The following is a 22,467-nucleotide window of genomic DNA, read 5'->3' as shown; positions in this document are numbered from 1 at the left end:
AACAGTTAGGTGTCATATAGCACTTTATAGCTATTTCTTACATAAGCCTTTACAGAAGCAACATACAAGTGGAATGAAGGGGCCTGGTTAAAATCAGACTTAAATGGTACTAGAGCTGGGGTATAGACTGATTGATTGGTGCCTTTTCAAGGTAAACAGCTGCATTTTGAAGCAACCAGTAACTTTATGTTGAGGTTTCAGACCACCATGCCCAACATGTCTCCTTTCTTTGCCCGAAGGCTGCATTTACAATTTCATTAGAGTAGTATGCAAGCTACTGTAATCTTCAGGCTGAATGGGAAAAATCTAATAGATTCCTCCATCCATGTTACAGAGCACAGATAGACAAATCTCCCACTGTGGCTATTGTATATTGACAATTTTCCATCCAAATCCTTTAACCTATTTAAACCTGCCTAGGAAGTTTGAATGTGATGCAGGTTGCAGAGAGAAAGGAATTACACAGCACTGACCTCAATTGGTACATTCTTATTGACTCTCTATGGACCTGTGTGTGTTTATTTTCCAGGATGGGGGGGGGGGGGGGGGTTACAGCCTGGCAGCCTATAGATGAGTATTTTTTTTCTTTCAACCAGCAGATTGAACAAAATAAATTACTCAATTTCCCCATCCTCACACTCGAAGTGGAAGGGAGAAACCTCCCATCTGAGCTGTTGTATTCTGACAGAGGAGAGACTTCCCCACCATCAGAATACACTGATCAGTGGGCAGGAAAGTTGTACAGAAGTCGATTGGTAGATTGACTTCTATACAACCTTGCTGCCCATACGTGGATCAAAGTTCATCCGGTCCCTGCTGAACCGCCCAAAGTTCAATCCATGTATGGCTGGCTTGACTCAAGGTAAAATTAGAGAACTTTCCCCAGTTAGCACACATACTGCAATTACTAGATAGCATTATCCTCACACTCGAAGTAGAAGGGAGAATCCTCCCATCTGAGCTGTTGTATTCTGACAGAGGAGAGACTTCCCCACCATCAGAATACACTGATCAGTGCTGCCGGCTATAGGGCAGGAAGGTTGTACAGAAGTCGATTGGTAGATTGACTTCTATACAACCTTGCTGCCCATACGTGGATCAAAGTTCATCCGGTCCCTGCTGAACCGCCCAAAGTTCGATCCATGTATGGCTGGCTTGACTCAAGGTAAAATTAGAAACCTTTCCCCAGTTAGCACACATACTGCAATTACTAGATAGCATTAGCAGCAAACTGAATGTTTTCCCATTTTGCCTCGATTTGCTCTTTAAAGAGACCCTGTCACTAACTTTAAAAAATTGCAGGTAAAACAACAGAACAATCAAGTATTTTATTACTTGCTTGCATTATTTCTTTTCATAAATTCTTTTTTACTTACTTGCAATGTGCCTTGTGAATGTGCTAGAAAAGTTGACCAGTCAATTCCTTAGTATAGCCCCCTCCCTCCTTGCACATCAAAGCCCTCTCCCCCTATGGGAGTGTCTAATTAAACTCTGTGCTGGTGCAGGATCTCTGTCCCTCCCTACATGACTCTTTATGTAGCTGCTGGGGCGAGAGGAATATTATAGAATTTTACGCAAGTGGCAGCTCTGAGTTTGCTGGGGTTGCTGACATTACATCCAATATGGTGGCATTCATAAGCAGTCTCCAAACTTGGATGTATATACAAGAGTGGTATTCACACATGAATAACAAAAACAGGTTCAATGCACATATAACCTTAGGGGAGAATATTTGTTAAAATGAATTGTCTGGGGACAGGGTCTCTTTCAAGTTCAGTGCTTTCATAACACAAATTTTGTGGAAAAAATAATAAATGCACATATTTTTGAAAACAAAAATTGTGCATTTATTATTTTTCCTATAGGAGCCTGCAAAGCAATGCACCTGCTATCAGTTGGTCATGGGTGCAATATCAGGCTCCTGTAGACACTTACTCCAGCATTCTGCCCATACCTCTGTATGGGCTTTCTGTTTGAAGGCTAGAGGAAGTGTAAATGGACTATGAGGGTGCTTATCAGTGCCCTGGGAGTCCATTGAGAGCTTCAAGCCATCTGCTGTGGTGGCTATCATTTCTTCATTCACAGATTGCTGTGAGAGAATGATGTGGCTATGTGGGTGAAGCCCCATCTATTTTGAATATGACAGTGGCCACAGGGGAGAGGACCCCCCCACCTGTCACGGTGGGGGATCAGGGGTGGGTGGGGTAGGTATTGGAACATGTTACACCCTAAATAAAGTGTAAGGTGAACTTAGCCTTTAAACTTCCTCTGCCCCTATTCTTGTGCGTAGGTAATTCTTGGTATCTTGGTATCATCTGCCAGGTACTTCAGCGGTTTCCTAAGTAAACTCAAAGGTAGATTATTAGCATGTGCTGGTATTTGACAATAAGCACTAAAAAGCTTCTGGTGTCAAAAGTCTTCCTTTCAATATTACCTGTATAGAAGTAAATATGTCTCTGTGCAAGCACAGATTTAATTTCTATAGACTAGTAAGTTTTCCAGGCCCAGAAGAGAAAAATAGGGTTACATGCTAGCACAACTGACTGTTGAAGACAATACAGGAGGGCTATTGGCTATATGCTATGTTGCTATGCTGTGTGTATATGCTATATGTATATGCTATGTTGCAAAGTAAAAGCATAATGGGCTAGTAAGCATCACATACTATCCAATTATGTTGCACTTAACTTCAAACGAAGCCCGCGATGTCCACAATGTCCCCGCTGGTGGCCGCATCCATCTTCACCCCTCTTCCTTCCAGGGTCATGGACTCCAGCTCTGAGTGTTCGGAGTCATGTGACGTCATTCCTGCGCATGCATCTGGGAGCCACTGGTCACGGCACGAGCCCCTTAGAAACGGCAAGATCGCGCCCTTTCTTCAGTGCGCATGCACCGATGACGTCAGTGCAAGCATATATTGTAAACATCTCCTAAACTGTGCAGGTTTAGGAGATATTTCCAGTACCTACAGGTAAGTCTTTTAAAAGTGGTGTAACTAGGTTTAAAACCACTTTAATAATCCCTGTATTAGTAAAATAAAGGACAGGAAAACCACTTATCCTGGTAAATACCAGACCAGTTGTTTAGGTTTCATGTCTTGTCCAAGCTTATAATGGCAATGTATGTGCTCATAAGGAGATATAAACCCTGCCCATTGTTCTCCAAAATAAATTTCTGATCTACTATTTGTGTTAACGTTATCGAAGGGCTATGACAGTTAAGCAACTTTCACCTTTGCCCTGTACAGATGACCGGTGTTGCCGTCGGAATAAACTCTGAAGGTTTTTCCGACGGAGTTCGAATGGAATTCCGCTCAATCTGTCTTGCATACACACGGTCACACCAAATTCCGACCATCCAGAACGCGGTGACATACAACACGTGACGGAACTAGAAAATGGAAGTTCAATAGCCAGTAGCCAATAGCTTTGGTCTCGTACTTGCTTCAGAGCATGTATCGTTTTTGGTGCGTCGGAACAGCATACAGACGAGCGTTTTTTCCAATATTAATTTGTACCGTCAGAAAAATATAGAATATGTTCTCTGTCTAAGTCCGTCTGAATTTTCGACAGAAAAAGTCAGATGGGGCATACACACGGTCGAACTATATGATGAAAAGCTCCCGTCGGACTCTTTCTGTCAGAAATTCCGCTCGTGTGTACACGGCATCAGTGTAGCGTCCCCTAATGTCTTCAAAAATACAGAATATTCATGACTATATTAGCGATAGGAATTAGAGGGCTATGGTTAATTGCTTAGTTCACCTCGTTGTATTTCTCTCTACAGCAGTTCTCAGACTTGGAGAGAGAGGGGCAGCAATAGGAACCAATCAAGCATGCTGTACATGGGATCAGAGGGAACATGTTAACAGTAGGAGAGAGCAGTGGGACAATCTCATCTATCTGCTGCTGCTCCTTTACTTTTTAGTCACAGGCAAAGGACAGGGTGGTCTTCAAGGTGCATTACTGAACTGCAGTAGAGACAATCGGGTCATCAACCTGGCTGTGCTGTCTGACAGAGCTACATAAATCCCAAAAACTGATGGATGAAATTACAAATCCTTCGGAATGTAAAACAGCTCTTATTTGTGAATTTAAAACTGTGTATTTAGCAGTTTGCCTGAATGTTTAATGTTTAATGCTTTAAGTAGTAATGCATAGTGGACAATTTTACTGTATCTTTATAGGTGGTTCTGTTTAACTTGACATACACCATTTTTCCCAACTGAACATCTACCATGGCTAATATTAGGGCATATTCATACTCAAACCTTTTATTTATTTATTTTGGATAGAATGGGGGAAGGTTAAAACCCCTGTCAGGTTTTACTTCTATCTGGTGCTCCATTACAGAAATTTTCTCTCACTTTCTGTTCTGGAGACATCCTTTTATTAACCTCCCTGGCGGTTTTCCCGAGTGTGGCTTGGGGTTAAAATTCAGTACCATTAGCGGTAACCCCGAGCCACACTCGGGATCGCATTGCAGGATCCTGGGGCGGCGTTACTTACCTTGTCCCCGGGATCCTGCGATGTCCCCCGCAGTGTCCGAGGACTCCGTCCTCCTCCGAAGCCTCTCCGTGCCAGGCTCCGTTCCCTGCGAGCGTCGCGACGCACGGGGGCGGAGCCTGGCGGCAAATTCAAAAAAATGTCAAAATCATAACACATACAGTACTGTAATCTTACAGATTACAGTACTGTATGAAATGATTTCACATCCCTTTTGTCCCCAGTGCTCTGGCCCATGCCCTGCATGCAGTTTTACATGATATACACTGTTCTTTCTGCCTGGAAACTGGAGATTGTCCATAGCAACCAAAAAGTGTCCCTTTACGTCAAAAGTGGCTTTAGACCAGCTAGAAAACAGCGATAGTAAATTAGAACACTTGCAGAATTGAGCGATAGTGAATTGTGGGGAAATTTATTTTATTACTATTTTTTTAAATTTTTTTTAATTATTTATTTTTATTTATTATATTATAATTTATGTTTTTGTGTTTCAAACTTTATCATACCCGGGATATATACTAGACTCTGGTTTGGACAGATTTAAGTGTGTTATTGTTAAGATTTACAGACCTACAATATAAAACGCCAAATTTCCATGCAAAATAATTGTACCGCTTTCAGCACCTAAAATCCGAAATAATCATACCGCCAGGGAGGCTAGACAAGAAGCAAGGGAACAAACAACAATAAAAAGCTGCCAAAATTGCTAGCATTCATTTACTTAACTGAAAGTGGTTGTAAACCGTTACATATACCCACTGAACTAACTAGCCTCAGGTTATACAGAGGTGAAACAAACCCTCCTACATATGTTGTACCTGTTTATCTGCAGCCTTTTCTTCTCTACAGCCTCCCAAAGCCACAATTTACAAAGGATTTATCATCTTTCAGAAAGGAGCGGGTGGGGATCTGATGTCACATATTGAACAGCATAGAGCACAGAGCTAAGTGTAACCTGAGACCTGAGTGGAGGGAAAGGATATCTCCCCGTCTACACAATCTCATTGGGAAATATGTGCAGCTGAGGTGGTCAATCACCTGCTGTGTGCTGGGGGAGGTGGGGCTGTCTCCCAGGATTCTGTGGTTTCTGCATAGACTATGCATCTGACTCATGCAGATAGCAGAGGGAGGACAGAGCAGACAGAAATTACATGTGTCACAGAAATGTGCTTTGGATTGAGGCAAGTACACACTATTGAAGGATGTGCTTTGTTAACTTTTCACTTCACAGATTTACAACCACTTAAAAAAAAAAAGCATTTTTGCTTCTATTTGTGTTGCTGTTAGGGAGATTTCTTCCTCGCTTCCCGTCCTAGGGACAAACTTTTTACAGCACAGAAAATAAAGAAATATCTCTAAACAAACAGAACCTCCAACAGCAGTAAAATTAGACAGGAGATCTAATCCTTTCCTACTCCAAAACAAAAAAAAAAGTTTTAGCTATAGATAAACTTTAAGCTGACAATTATTTTTTTTTAAATCTTGTTTCAATAAAAGCATTAATTTTTCATGTACTGAGTGCTGAGGACTCTGCATATCTGTTATATAACCCATGGTAACACAACTAAGTCTAGACACGTCTTAGTTGTGCTATTTTACCCAGCTTTCATCACAAAATGCCACTTCGAATGTATTTCAGAGACTTCATTATATTGATCAAGACACAAAATAATTATGGGTGTATGACTGCTAGGTGCACTAGATGAACTTAGCACTATCTTAGCATCTTAGCTCCCTCATTATAAGTAATGAAGTCTAGCAGACATTTTTACTTTATCTTCATTGTTGTGTTTGCCTATCTAGACATTCACTAGGTTTGATCATTCTGTTGCACGGTATGTAATGAACATTGCCCTACAGAAGAGCCATGTAACTCAGAAACAAAAATACAGTCTTACTCTGATAAATCAACAAGAAGTATACAAGAAGTTTGAAAAGCATTGTGCATAAATTTGCAATAGACATGCACAAAACAGGGATACATTAAATCTTATGAAGGTAAAAGGGAATAAAAAATAAAATAAAAAGTTTATTGTTTTCTCTATTATGGAAACATTATGTTTAATATATTCAGTTTACATACATTGCAAAGTGCTAAGGCTCAAATGACATCTCACACATCCAATATAACAGAACATTGTTCTTTCACATTCCAGTTCTGTTTGCAATTTAGTAAAATGTAATTTACTATAGTTTATGATGTGTGAAATGCATTAACTTCAAAGAGTGCTTGTTTATTTTTTTATATTTAATTTACATTTGAGTAAGGGCAAGCTCTCTTCCATGGATCCCATAAATCCCAATATATGTTGAAGAATTTATTATAAACTTTCTTTTTATGTCTGTGAAGTTTTGTTACCATTCTGGCAAAGTTCCCCAAAAAAATTATAGATACTTATAAATAATTACTTGATGCAGTGAGTTTCTCGAATGAATGCACTTAAATACCACAGGGTTGTATTTTAAAAACTACAGCAACAAAAACATACATTTAACTGTTTTTCCCTAGCAGCCAATCACTGCTTGTGTCATTTGAAAGATTAGATTTTGGTGAGGCGATTTGCTCCAGCTCGCATTGCCTAAAGCGTATGTAGCTATTACTCTCGGTGGAGCTACTGGTTTAAGCGGGCTTGTGTACCTTCACTCTCAATACCTCTGTTTGACCGGCACCGGGTCTAGGGTTCCGTTGAGTTTACCTTTGGACGATATAAGCACCAAACACTTGAGTAGATTTTCCAATGCTTTAATAAAATGAACAAGGGAAGTAGTAGGAAAGAGGTAGTAGGAAAGTTGCAGGGAAGCTCAAATACCTTTCTGTTGTATTTCTTCAGAACATTCTTTGCAATTGAACACTTGCAATTGAATAGTTCCCCTTTTGTAGGATTTAATCTTTGCCCGCCTGGATAGACATCTCTCACTTGCCTATAGCAGCCAGTACGTAGCATGAACAAAAGTCTCTGCCACAGACTTATCTGGAATAAAACCTGTACGATCCTCTGCCACAGGATGTATTGGTTTGTGATGAATGTCAGATACAGTACTTGAACCTCTAAGCCAACCCGGCAGTACTATACTGTAAGATTACTTCAGAATGCGTCCTCCAACCGAGTCACCAGGCCCCTCTCCAGACCAGCACTCTGCATGATCCTTCCATGACGGGTCCTCCCCTGGGATCTTCTCGGTTGTCCAGCTTCTTCACTCAGGATAGACAGCTCAGGTCCATTCCTCCGCTGCTGTGGTAGGCCCCAGACAGGCTTCTGGGCCCACCCACATGCCGCAGCGACGTGGGCCTCCGGAACGGAGGACCACGAGGTGGTATTCCTAGTGCATACCTTTCAGCCAGGAGGGCCAGCAGGTGGCTGAAAACGAACCCTAAAACATTAGGTCTCTCCCATAAATATCCTCTCCCAGAATGCAACTCGGAGGACCACATCCACCGAGTTATCTCCGGGACAGAGGAGCACTCATTCGCTTCAACACGTTGCTTTTCCAACACCTGCCGATGGTGACAACGACACCCGCCGGCACAATGCGGAACTGCATGCAAAGTCAGCCAAGCTGGAACAGAGGCAAATCTAACTTCCTATAATAAGCGACCCACTAAATTTACCTATCAGCGGTAGATAAAAATCTACCAGCGCTACACGTATATGTGGTCAAAATGTAAAATCATACAGTATATTAATTTCCACGTTGTATTTTAATTATTTCTAGTCTACTCATATTAATCTGGATGATCTTTACATTTGTAAACTTACTTTACTACCTTGAATTCTGTGACATGTATTCACTATACCCTGTGAGTAGTCACTGCTGTGTCACACCTTTCACAGAGCCTGCCTTCTGATCTACAAAGGTGCTGAGAGGAGGTGTTTCAGGAGGCAGAATCAGTACAGGAACCACTGCTTGCAGGCAGCAAGATACCATCTGATATCCCCACTCCCCTGGTCTCCGCTGTACTTACCTCCATGGGTGATGAATTTTCATTGCTCACGCAGCTGGTGCAGCAATTCGGGGATTTGAAATTTACGCTCTTCTCCTTCTTTCCAGTGTGTTTCTGGGACAAAGCAGAGTCATTCTGAATGGTGAGCGCTGGTACAGATCATCGCTCTGATCCATCCTGGAAGCGCTACAGAAAGAAAAGGGAGAAAATCAGGGGTTTCAGGTCCCCAAACTGCTGCACTGGCTGCGTGGGCACTGACAGCCATGGGGGTAAGTATAGCTGGGACTGGGGGGGGGGGGGGGAGGGTGCTTTTCTGGGAAAAAAAACATACACTTTATGTGTCTATATGTCAATTCATCACTTATAAAATGTTTTAAACTAAAGTGCTCTCATTGCCAATTACAATTAGCTACAAGCATTTTCATGATGGCTAAGGATAGCAAGAAATAAACTTGGGCTTCTTTGCCATTCTGGTGGGGGGTAGGAATGAGATTTAGGTTCACTTTCAACCCTCAACCCAGCCTGTTTTTGGTTCAGTGGGGTGCGGATTTAAATTTTTCGTACATTTCCAACCAAACAGTTATCTACACGTTCAGCCTGAGTAGCCAGAAAGGGAAAAAGAACGGGCAGCGAGTGTACCCCACTTCCTGTACCATATCAAGTCACATGTTTTTCAACATATATTTGTTTTTGAAACCTTCTATGGGATTTTGTAGGCAACCAAACCAAAAAAGAATTACTGTTTATAAAAGAAAAAAATTTTTATTACAAAATTATTAAAAATATATAACCTTGTTTAAACAGGGACATGTTTTGGCCTAAAAACTATTATACAAATGTATACAAAAAAGTTTATATTTTTTCAATATTACATATCTTTTATGGGATTTTGATATTCAGCAGGTAGCTTGCTTGGGCATCATACATCCTTTTTAACACGTTTCTAGATTTATCAATTAATCTCTTCCTCAGGAATAATCAGATGCCTCTCTGAAATATCAAAAAAAGCTTGCAAAAATATCTATGCAATATCATTGTCAGGGCTGGGCTCAGTCCTTCCTTCTCTGAGCTGGCTGCTCAAATGTCAGCTGTCGGCTAATTGCCAGCTCCTATCTCTCCACAGTTACTCAGCTGTTTATGATATCCTGCTCGTCAGCCCTGCCTACCTAAGCTGTCCAGCCCAGAGAATCTCTGCCCAGAGAATCTCCTGCATTCCTGTTAAAATACTTGCTTGGCTGACATCCCTTCTGGCTCCGGATCCTGCTTGCTGTTTTACTATGCTCATCTCCGGCTCCCTGATGTTTGGCTTGTCTGACTATCCGTTCCGGTTCCTGAACTCTGGCTATGTTTTGACTTTGTTCTATTTACTTTTATTATTAAACAAGTGTGATTTAACTGTACTTCATGGTTTCTGACACTCATCAAAATTGATTCAAACAATTACATCACAATATACTTACAAGCATAACAAGATATATTAGCACTTCTCATAATGTCTGCTTTTATCAACCTCCACTTGCTTGTGGGTGTATAACTTTTTTGAATACATCTGTATAATGGTTTTTAGGCCTTGTGTAGTTTTTAAACAAGGTTATCTATTTTTAAATAATTTGGTAATAAAAAGTTTTTTATAAACAGTAATCCTTTTTTTGGTTTGGTTGCGTCAAAATCATATAGAGGGTTTCAAAAACAAAACTAGGGATGGTGGCAACCTTCTCTGTGAACAGAGTGAACAAATATTAAAAGTTCATGTCTTTCAACATTGGGAGGTACTTTTCAATGAGTGGCCTGTAAAGCTTTCCCTCTTGCAAGGCACCTTATCCCAATACTGGACAAGAGCTTCTTCCCTAGGCCTGGTTCCCCAAAAAGGGGGTTTGTATGAACTTATAGGAATTTTATAGCAATCAAACGTATTATACATTGTTTTTTTTTCTGTGCAGGTCGGGCTCTAATTTGGTAGCAAATTTGGATACATGCTGTACTGTATATTTTCATTTCCCTAGCTTTCATTGGAAATAAAAATAAGTAAAAATGTAATTTTTTTCCCAACACATTTATGTAATTTGCACACACTCATATATTAATCCTAACATATAATCAATAATGACATTGGCTTCAAATTATATCACATACGTGTGACTTTTATGTAATGTTGTAGAACGGTAAAGCTCAAATTGAACGTGTGCATTACACACACATACACAGAAAAAACAGTTTGTGTAAGTTGTTAGCCAACACATAATGATAAAGATTAAGTTGAGTTGATGAGGGCATGACAGCAACTTTTTCACAGGTTTGCGATTACTAAAAATTGCAATTTTATTTCTGAAATAATACATGTCCTGTATGGCAGTCCATACCAGACCCTTTACCAGGCATGCAGATGGGTCGGCCAGGAAATCAGCAGAGTAAGGGTGCTCACCCACTTTTTGAATCATACCAGGACACATGCCTTCAACATTGGGAGAATACCTTGCAGAGGAGATCGGCAAAGGCTCCCATCACATACTACCCCACAAACCAGCTGAGGATCATGAGTGACATCCTTTACCAATTATAGTCAATAATAGGACAAAGTGCATATAGTACTTTGTCTCTAATTCCTAGGTGACTTGAAACAATAGCTGTGATGTCAGAAAGAGCATCCCTCCTTTTTTGGCACATGACTGCCCTGATACCGCAGCTATCAAGGAAACAGCCGCCCTGCATTGTAGCACCTATCTCCAATTTCCAGCACTTGCCTGAGTCAAACACCACCACAAATAATGCAGAGGGAGGTGAGGCTGACAGCACATCCCCCTGCATTTTTCTTGCCTCAGGTACTGAAAAGCAAAGCTGTGGTGTCCGGTTGTTGTGCCCAGAATGGGGGTGTCCTGCTCAACATCAAAGCTAGTGGAACAGAGCACATAATTATAACAAGTGACATTTTTTCTTTGAGCTTCATATGTATTGTTATTAAGAAAATGATGCAGTGACTGATTTCTTGATTCTGTACTTCAATTCATTTGCCATTGCTCAATAAAAAAAACAGAGTATGCTCCATGTTTAATAATTAAAATACACTGTAACTTAAAAGGCTATCCATGCTTGTTTGTATTGCCTGCAACCCTTTTGAAATAAGCTTTAAAATATTAAGATGTGAGAAACCTTAATGGTCTGTGTCAATGACATTTGATGAGCAAGTAAACTGTGCTTTTAACATCTTTTGAGATGATTCTGAGATTATTCAGAATTCATTGTAGGTGCAGTTGACCTGGATTTGACATGCTACATCTGCTTTTACATTCCGAACTTATATGGGGAGAGAAGCAGTTCTGAAGTGAACTAAAACTATCAGGGTGGCTATATGTGCTCCAAAAGAGAACTTTGACTATTAAATATACATTAGAAGGAGCATTAATTTGTTAAAAATCTTACAAAGATGGAAGGGGGCACTTTAACACAAAATGTAGTTGCATGTTTGAGGACAGACAGGAGTATCCCCTCCCATTTTTGACTAGTCGTAGGTTGTTTGCAGGTCTCCTACTAAAAACGATGGGCACTGGGCAGTGTATGCCTGTCTCCAGTTCAGTCACAAAAACACACCAGCCAAAACATCCCTCTATACATAGAGCAGCATTTTAGTGTGTGCTATACCTTATTAGTCCCTACATTGCCCAACTATATTTGCCATTCAAATTAATATCTCTGTGAACAATCCTTGTAAGTAATTTCAGACTTATTTGATACCCCTTTGTGCATTTTTCCAATATCTCCCAATATTTAAAAATATTTTATTTGAAATATTTTTCTGATAAGCTTGTTACAGCTCCTTTTTGCCTGTATGGGTGCCAAAAATAGATCACTTATTTTCAAACAATTTGCACAAATGAAAGAATTAAACATAGCTTAAACTTTCTTTTTCCTAATTATTAAATCATTAGCAAAAATGGCAAATGGGGCTAGTAAATTAAATAGGTCTGTTTGAAGTTATTAGGCTGAAGTAGAGTTAAATGCTTGCTTGGCCTTTTTAACTACATTCACTCAGCATCCATCAGGGATTTCTTAATCTTCTATTGATAATGAACAGGAAAAGGGATCTCTGCTGATAGCTCCTGGCAGGTGAGATGGCAAATAATACTTAAACAGATGGAAACATTAAAATAAGTGGTATAATCAATGCCAGTATGATCGTACTACCTCAGGCAGAACATTTTCTATAAAGATGTCACCACTTCGGGCATCAGTTTTTAATTTTTTTTTTTTTTGCTGGTGTATATGGATAGCACAATAGGCCTGTGCATTTTCCCAGGCTTTCTGTTACAATAGTGACTAAGCATGATGAAGGGGAGAAGAGCTCTATTTCATGTTTGTCACTTCTCTAGCAAATCTGTGATTTGTTTCGCTGAACAAAGGCAAAGAAGAGACTTGACAGATATCCACTGGGGATGCAATTGAGACCACTAAGCCTTGTTTCTTTATGAATGAAGGTTGACTGGCGATGGGGATGGTACAGACTTATTAGAACATGTGTGTGCGTCTCCCAATAATGCACAAGACTTTGTACACAATAGCTTTTTAGTTGACAGAATGTATGAGAAATATGTTGAGTTTTTCTTTTGAAAGTTTTTAGTAAAAAAGGAAAACATACTTGCTTCAGCCATTATGTGGAGGACCCCCCCCCCACCCCCACCCCACCCCACCCCCCTTTTGTTTTTCATTGTGTTCATTCCTAGCTTCCAACAGCTGTCTAAAGAAACGGTGTATCCCCATGAGGTTGGATCAAGACTTTAAGGATATTTGGCTGTTCCTTTTGCTCTGGAATTTTTACTTTGCATGAGAATTTTCCATTAGCTTAGTGAATTAGGTCATACAGTCCAGTTTTTAATTCCCTTCTCAGCTACTGTAAGTTTATTTCCTATGGGATAAAACTTTTTTCTTATTTTCATAGTTGGTGGTTGGCCCATTAGGTCTATGGAAAGGAAAACATGCTACACCCTAATTTATTTAAAAGAAGTATTAAAAAGGTTTTGTTGGAGTAATGAGGGGTCTCTGTTCAGCTCTTACACAAGGGCCATGTGACTTTTAGTTACACCCCGTTCAATTCATTTTGTTTCAGTTTTACAATTTGTACATAATCACTCTATTGCTAGAAAGGTTGATGTCACATGCCATGCCCAATACAGCAAGCTCTGTTCCCCGTTCCACTATTCTTATAAGACAAAGACTTGCTTCATGGATGAATAGCATGGCTCTCTAAATAAATGTCCTCTCCCTTCACTGTAATCTTGCATGACACTCCTATTTATTTGATTTACAAATCAGTATTAAGAAATACATTGTTTTAATAAGATAAGACAGTGGAATACATCATTATGCATTTTGTAACTAATCTACTCTTTGCCTTCTCCCATGAGAAACTATGCAATTTATTTAGCACTTCATTAGGCCCAGCAGCAATATCTATACATGGTATACACACACTGATCCATTTTGTTTGGTAACAGATTGTGGATGAAAGGAAACCATTCATTTATTGCTTGCTTGGTATAATTACTACTGCACTAATTACCGCAAATCACTGACATGCCAGTTCAATGAGTGTCACAATAAAATGCAAAAACAAAACCAGAAAATAATTCTTTTTTTGCTACTGCCTTCAATGAAATGTAAGGATTGTTTTGTTGGACTGTTGGAGAGTGAGAAAGAAATGTGTTTATTTGCTAAACATTTTACTATTATTTTATATTGCAGTTTGACGGTGATAACATGTACATGAGTATGTCAGAGCCAAACCAGGACTACGTGCCAGCAAGCCAGGTGGGTTAATTAATCTTCTATGCCTTGTTTCAAATTGTAATTAAACAAATTCGAATAGCTGCATTGCAAATGAGTGGCACTATCCATAACTGCTGCAATCAGGAATTATCATAATTTATCAACAAAGCATTTAAGCCTTTTTTTGCCACTTAATGAGATAGGACCGATAGAGAAGAAAAAAAACACGGAGCTGGTGTTTGCTGTAAAATATTACCTTGTTGCCTCTCCAGCATGTAAGCAGCTGTTTTGCCAGCATGATCCTCCTTAAACAGTTGTTTTTACCTTTAGGGATAAACTCTTTACAGGTGCCGCTTATTTGGATTTGTAACTGCAGATGAGTTAATCATTTTAAGCTGCTTGTGTCACAGAATGTTTTAATTAGATAGAAGAAACAAGCTGGGATCTAGTGCACTTTTTTGTGGAACATTTTTATCTAGAATTTATCGGCATGAAAACAGAACAGCAGGATGCAAGTTACAAATTACACATTAGGAAACTAATACTATTTTAAAGAGGACTATATTATAAGATCAGCAAATTCCTTATAATGAAACGGTAGTAGAGCTGCTCCCATGTTTAAAGGGAATAAGGGAAAAGTATATTTATGGATATGCTTAACAACATTGGTCATTGGAACAAAGCTAAATGTTATTTGTTCCATACCCAAACCAAACTTTACGATAATGCAGATTATAATACTATACAATTAGTTATCATATAAGTGGATATATTCATAATATAATCACTTTGTCCATTTCCCCCATACAATCCAAATGGTTATTGAACAGGCAGTACTCATCATACATATCTAATATGACTTAATCTACTTTATGCTTGGCCTGTGTATGAGTAGCTAAAAACTGATTCCAGCACTGGCTAAAAATTACCCAGGTTAACAATACTGTTAAAATGCAGGCACCTTATAGTGCTTGTAAGTGCCAGCTGTAATCTTCAAATCTAAATATTTGCCTTTTATGGAGCCCCCGTAATTTCTGATACCTTTTTTATGTTTATGAAACCCCATAATTCCTTGGCCCAGGTTGCACCTCTGGCCAAGTGACAAAAAGCACTACCCTCTTTGGATTAGCCAAGCCTCACCCATCATACAAGATTTAAATGGTAGATCCCTGGACATCATGGGAAGCTTAGGTGAACTTTCCTGAATCTTTCCTTCTGGTGCCTTTAGGGGAAATTTATTTCTACATAACTTAGTTGCTTTTGTGCCCTCTCCAAATTTCCTATTTCCTTCTTACGATATAGAACCCATAACTATGTTTCCTGTTCAAGATGTGACCTTACAAGTAAATAATAATAAAAAAAATATAATAATAATAGTGCAATACTTTATTTGCAATTGCTTTCATTTTAAGATTGAATTTCAACTTTATTTGCATGTTGAAACTACTACTTGACAATGGTTATCTACTGCTTAGCTGACTCTTTACTCATATCCTTTTCCTGGTAAAATTATTAGCCTGACCAAAATGCTTAAACTAACTTTTATTAACTCTGAAACTCATATCTCCTTTAGTTGAATCAGAATAGGAAAATGTATTATCATTTTACGAAAAATATAATAAAATAAAATGCAAATGCAGCCCCTCATAATAAAAGGCATCACATACTGAATCTCACATAAAACACTATCTTCATAAAAAACAACACATAACTAACATAATAGATACATACTGTAACGAAAGTCCCACACTCCACTTGAGTGCTTTTGTCATATACCGCTTCCTCCCAGTCTGAATATAGATATCAGATATTCCAACTGCTAACAACCAGAAAACAAGACAACACTCGTTTGGTTGCTGTACATGGACTGAGCTGATTTATTTGCTATGACATACAAATATATACAGCAGGCTGACAATACAAACTGCAGCCAGAAACCTAATTAACATGAGCTAGTTATCTAATCATTTACCCAGACTAGGTGACTCAGAGATATGATCTTTCAGGGTAGACTTGCCATCTCTACACTCCCAACTTACAATACATATAAGTAGAAACACATCCCCCAATAGTTTGCTAGGAGACAAAGGTGTGTTAATGAGCACAATGAACTATTGGGTGAAAGACCCAGGCTTTCCAGATCTCATTAATCAGCCTCATTAATCAGGCCTCCTTAATAATGTCCTTTTGCATTACATAACAGAATATCTTCCTAAATGCTCGTAGCTCCCTCAAATGTCAGGGCCCATAGTCGGTAGGCAAGAGGCTAGCATTCAGTCCCCTCCAAAAGCCTCTGTCCTGGGTGAGTCTGTCACACATACTATACATTTAATTTAACCATAAAAACCCTAAAAAAAATCACATTTTGCAGCCTGGTGGTATGAGTGGAAGTGCTCCTAAACCGCCTGCCAGAAGCATTCGCAGGGTGGGAGCCTTGCTTCAGAATATTAAAAGCTCTCTGAAGGCACCTCCTCTCCCCCAGTTCTTAAATACTCCTTAAATCTACCCCTTTAATTATCTTCTGCACTGTTTGTATTACCCTCTGTAAAGTTGACCCCTTTACTTGTAAAAAAAGGCCTATGCTTCAGACTGCTCTGCAAGGAAATATGTAGTGGTGTTACACAGCCGCATCTTCCTATACAAATAAAGTTCTGGATGAAGGTTTAGATTCGGTTTAGGTGTAACTTCCATTATTTGGTGAACCAAACTGCCTGTATTTGACCAGTTCACCTACCTGAATCCTGTTAGAATGTAAACAAAGAAGTCTGGGTCATGACCGTATATTATCAATAATATCATCCAAGGTCCCCAGGCTTGTTGTTTACATTACAGGAGATTACCAGAGATTTTGTAATTTAACAGGTCATTGTGGAGGTGGGGAAATATCGTTGAGTGACGGATTATTATAATTGATGATGGATCTACATCACTAGAGGACATGCTTGACAATGAATTTACATTGGGGGACGTTTATTTAATTTTTTTACACTTCTTTTTCACTGTGTGTGTCTTTATTTACTTTTAACACTTTGCAGGAATGGGTAAGGGTTACCTCTGGGTTATTGGATTTGGAGAAGAGGCCCTTGCCCTCGATACCTGGACAAGGTACCTTGTAAGGTGGGGGTTCCTTTGTCACTCTCCTTTGCAAGGTAGCCCCCAAAGGCATGGTATGGTTCAGGAAGGTGGAGCTTCATGCTTCCTGCCTTCCTTTTCTTTGCCACCCAGGCTGCATGCCCTGATAAGTACCCACTTTATATTAATTCTTTATTCACTAAATTATCATTGGTAATGCACTAGCTGTGCGCGCCTTCCATTTTATTTTCTTGTATGCCCTGATAAGTGTCTGGTTGGAATTTTATGGGAAATCCCATGCCATTCTTCTGTTTTTTTTTTTTTTTTAAGACAATATACAAAAAAAAAGGAAAAAAGTAATGGGTTCTCTTTAAGATTATAATCAGACCCTTATTCAGGTATCCAGCTTGTTTGGTTGACCAGGAAAGAAAGAGAATTAAGTGTGAAACCCTCCTTTGTGTGACACATACCTTTCAACATTGGGAGGGAGGTACCTTGCAAGGCACCTTGTTCCTGTGTTGAAACTCAAGGGCTTCTTCCCCACATCCAATGCTCCAAGAGGATGTGAGGGTTGGTGTGGAGGAAGTTTGCTATGAATCTGGATGTCCCCTTTATAATAAGGATACCCGTTCCCCCAACAAAATGAGTGCAGAGGTATATTAGTACACCTTACCCATTGCCCATTAAAAGTAAAAAACAACAACCAACACCATCAACACCATTAAAAAGTCCTTCATTGCAAATAAAATTAAAATAATGGCTCCTGATGTAAAGCCATTGTCAATCACATCATTCAGTGATGTGGATCCATTGTCAATTATTATGACCTGCCACCTGATAATGGTTACACATCACTGCGATGACCCGCCACCTGACAATGTTGCACTAGAATAAAGGAGCCTACAGATACCAGCCCCTTTCCAAAGCAATACTGGGGTAAACTTGTATGTATTATTACTTATTCCCCTCAACAATTAAAAATGTAAATAAACACAGCTACACCATTAATAAAAATCCTTTAATAAAATGACATAAAAAAATTTAAACAATGTCCCCTGATGTAAATCCATCCTCAGTTATGACGTCCGGTGATATCAATTTATCGTCAATAACAATGACCTACCCAATGATGTTTCTCTGGCTAGCTGGCACTAAATAGAACAATAATGCCCCGTACACACGGTCGGATTTTCCGATGGAAAATGTCCGATCGGAGCGTGTTGTCAGATATTCCGACCGTGTGTGGGCTCCATCGGACATTTTCCATCTGATTTTCCGACACACAAAGTTGGAGAGCAGGAGATAAAATTTTCCGACCACAAAATCCGTTGTCGGAAATTCCAATCGTGTGTACACAAATCTGACGGACAAAGTGCCAGGCATGCTCAGAATAAATAAAGAGATGAAAGCTATTGGCCACTGCCCCGTTTATAGTCCCGACGTACGTGTTTTACGTCACCGCGTTCAGAACGATCGGATTTTCCAACAACTTTGTGTGACCGTGTGTATGGAAGACAAGTTTGAGCCAACATCCGTCGGAAAAAATCCTAGGATTTTGTTGTCGGAATGTGTACGCCCTATAACACTTGACAACACACTGATGCACCAAAACCCTGAAGAAGAACCAGAAAAATGGTTTTCTGTACCTAATTATCTTTGTGATCTATTTTTTCAGTGATCCATTATTTATTGCACTTCAATTTTTTTAATGCACAATGTCCCCACAAAGGAAAATTTGCTTCTTCTTCTGTTCTATCTGGTACCCATTGCCTGGACCAGTAACGAGGGGAAAAATAACTTTATGAGGACACAGACAGCTACAGCAATTCGTTTTTTTTTTATGACTGCCTGTGTTGGGGATCCCCCCCACCTCTTACTTTATCAGACATCCATCAAATATATATGAAGGGGGTGACTTTTCCACACCTACTTTCTTGCCTGACACCATTCAAATTCAGTGTAAGTAAGAAAAATATCCCAGGATGGCAGAGATGTTAGCTTTTACACACTCTATTTAAAACGCTTTAAAAAGATTTGGCTGGAGTTGGGATTTAAAAGATGGGATTGAAAGAAAACCTTCTCCAGCAAGGATGCCAGTACATAACTAATATGTTTACATTTGGTAACATTACAACTCTGACACATTAGAATATGCAAGTAATAAAGTAAAATATGTATGCAACTATTCATATGAACTTTACCTGCATATGTGCATACTATTCTTTAAACTGCAAGTATGTATTTTTTTTTTTTTAATAATATCTCATTGTCAGGCCAATTGAATAAAAGCAGGTTTTTTTATAGTTATTTTTATGTAGTTGGTTGCCTGTCCATAGGAATATGTATTGCCTGCTATATATGCATAGTAGAAATCTTGTTCCACATTGTCCACAACTATTTTAGCATTTGCAGTTTATTTGCAACATATGTGCGTATTACATTTGCATACAATTATGCAGTTTCAGTAATAATAGAATATATTTGCATACATATGGATTTTCTGAAAACCTGGCTCTAAAAACATCAGACCTAGAAATATTGTAACTAGATTTCCATTACTGCTGGATGTACAGATATACTGATTGGTGCTTATAGAAGTTACAGCTAATTTCTCTGTTTATTAAAGAGTAATCGTATGATGATAGCATTTAATTATGTAGCTTTACTTTCCAGATTGAGAGCCATGTGCTTTTTATTACTATATATACGTTCCGTTTTACAGCAAATAAGATTGCAGTACGGGGAGCAGGACTAAAATAAAAGTGTTGCGCACGCACTACTGAGCCAGAATGATACATTTTAAAGGGTCAGTAAACATACAATAAAAGTTAATAACATTGCATAAAATTTTATATAACAGCGTTATTAACAACACTCACAAATATGTGTGCAAAAGTACCCATTTATAGCATGAAGAGAAGAGAAACCATAAGTGACATTTCAAGTGATCTGGATAAAAGTTCATTTTTTGTTTGCCATATATGCCAAAAAGAAGCCTACCAGTAGCCATTAGGGCTCTTTCACACATGTCAAAAAGGGGTTAAAATCCTGCGCTTAGGCTACCCTCCTGGCGAAGGGAAATGTGACTATTGAAATTAGGAAATCAGACACATAAATAAATAAATGAAAATATATAAATAAAGAAAAGCTGCAACCTAATGCCGCGTACACACGACCAGACTTTTCGGCAGAAAAGGTCCGACGGAATCATTCCATCGGACATTCCGATCGTGTTTGGGCTATATCGGACTTTCTCTTTAGAAAATTCTGATGGACCTAGAAATATAACATGTTTTAAATCTTTCCGACGGAATAAGTTCCTATCGGGAAAACCATTCGTCTGTATGCTATTCCGACGGACCAAAAACGACGCAAGGGCAGCTATTGGCTACTGGCTATTGAACTTCCTTTTTCTAGTCCCGTCGTACGTCATTGCATTCTAAACGATCGGACTTTGGTGTGATCATGTGTAGGCAAGTCCGTTTCAGTGGAACTCCGTCGGAGCTCAGTATTGTGACAATTCAGGAAGGAGTTCGGGAAGCGTTAAAAATGTAACCCAACTGCTTATTTCCAATGCATGTGTAAAAGAACACTTAGAGAATGTTTACATATTTGTGTACCAGTGTTATTAAAAACCCTATTTTATGACACATTTTTTGTCCTGATGCCCCGTACACACGAACGGATTGGAATTCCGCTCAAGCTTGCCTTGCATACACACGGTCACACAAAAGTTCTCTGAACTTTCGACTGTCAAGAACGTGGTGATGTACAACACTACGACGAGACGAGAAAATGAAGTTCAATGCTTCCGAGCATGCATTTTTGGATAGGAACATGCTCTCAATCTTTTGCTGGCTGGAATTCCGCCAGCAAAAGACCGATGGAGCATACACACGGTCGCATTTTCCGACAAAAAGCTCTCATCTGAGTTTTGCTGGCGGAATTTCCGATCATGTGTAAGCGGCATTAGAGGCATGTTGACTCTTTTGAAGATCACATTTTTTGTAAGTTTTTGGAAAATGAAGAAATTGAAATTTTTTTTTTTTACTTAAAGTTGTCAAATATTAAGATATTTCTTATACACAGAATGGCCATACTTCTAATTACATCCCAAAACACATTCTGATTCTCCTCCTGAGTATTGGGATCCCACATACAGTATGTGAGACTTTTTTTCAGTGTAGCTGCATAGAGGGGTACAAAATCCAAGCACTCTCAGGCTTTCAAGGGGCATAAATTAGGCATTCAATATCCTAACTACCTAATTACCTATCCCATTTTTGGGGGCCCTGGAGTTCAAGGCAGTAGAAACATCCATAAATTACCATATTTTGGAAAGAAAGCAATCCAAGATATTTTGTAGGAAGCATAGTGATTCTTTTAAAGATTGTATTTTTATGACATGATTTTATAGTAGAGAGAAAAAAAAAATTCTACAAAATTTTCCACAAACAGCATGGGCATACTTAGAATTACACCCCAAAACACACTCTGCTGCTTCTCTCGACAATGTGGATACCACATGTGTGAGAATTTTGTAATGTTTGAGGTGATTATGTACCTGACATTCTATCTTATTTATCACAATAATCAACCAATATTTTATCAAAAATAGTGTACTGTAATGCTTGCCTCTGTACAAATATAGCTTAGTGCAGCTTCACCTATGTCCCTCTTCTTATAAGCTAAGCAGATCAAGCCTGCTGGTATGTGTCTCCCCCAGGAATTATACACAATTCTTTGTTCACTGGCAAGGAAGTACAGGAGAGTGATCAAAGGGTGAACAAAAGAGTACCTGTGGTTTCAGGAGCGCAGGGACTCTGTGCCAGGCTGCACTGGTCTGTAGACACTGTACTGGTGTAGCTAGTGATCAGGGATGCTGTACCTGGCTGCACTGGTCTGCGGGCACTGTATTGGTGTGGCTAGAGATCAGGGACACTGTGGCTGATTTGACTAGCAATCAGGGACACTGTGGATGGCTGCACTGGTCTGGTGACACTGTACTGGTGTGGCTAATGACCAAGGACACTGTGACTGGCTGCACTGGTCTAGTGACTATGTACTGGTTTGGCTAGTGATCAAGGACACTGGCTGGCTGCACTGGTCAGGTGAAAATGTGCTGGTGTAGTGGTGATCAGGGACAATGTGGCTGACTGCACTCGTCTGGTAACACTGTACTGGTGTGCC

At 39.4% G+C, this 22,467-nt stretch overlaps 1 protein-coding gene across 9 annotated transcripts in view; it reads left to right on the top strand.

The window, feature by feature from the left end:
• Window positions 1–22,467, top strand: part of TOX (thymocyte selection associated high mobility group box) — a 392,368-nt gene that overhangs the window by 181,540 nt on the left and 188,361 nt on the right. For all 9 annotated transcript variants that reach the window (XM_073631671.1, XM_073631670.1, XM_073631673.1 and 6 more), the window contains one exon: window positions 14,182–14,247. In XM_073631671.1, the coding sequence (XP_073487772.1) occupies window positions 14,182–14,247 (66 nt within the window). The remainder of the gene's footprint in view (window positions 1–14,181; window positions 14,248–22,467) is intronic.

The sequence above is a fragment of the Aquarana catesbeiana genome, linkage group LG05 (assembly GCF_042186555.1).
Source record: "Aquarana catesbeiana isolate 2022-GZ linkage group LG05, ASM4218655v1, whole genome shotgun sequence".
NCBI classification, from domain to species: domain Eukaryota; kingdom Metazoa; phylum Chordata; class Amphibia; order Anura; family Ranidae; genus Aquarana; species Aquarana catesbeiana.
Note: the sequence above shows the minus strand (reverse complement) of the source record. Positions and strands in the feature narration are given on the sequence as shown.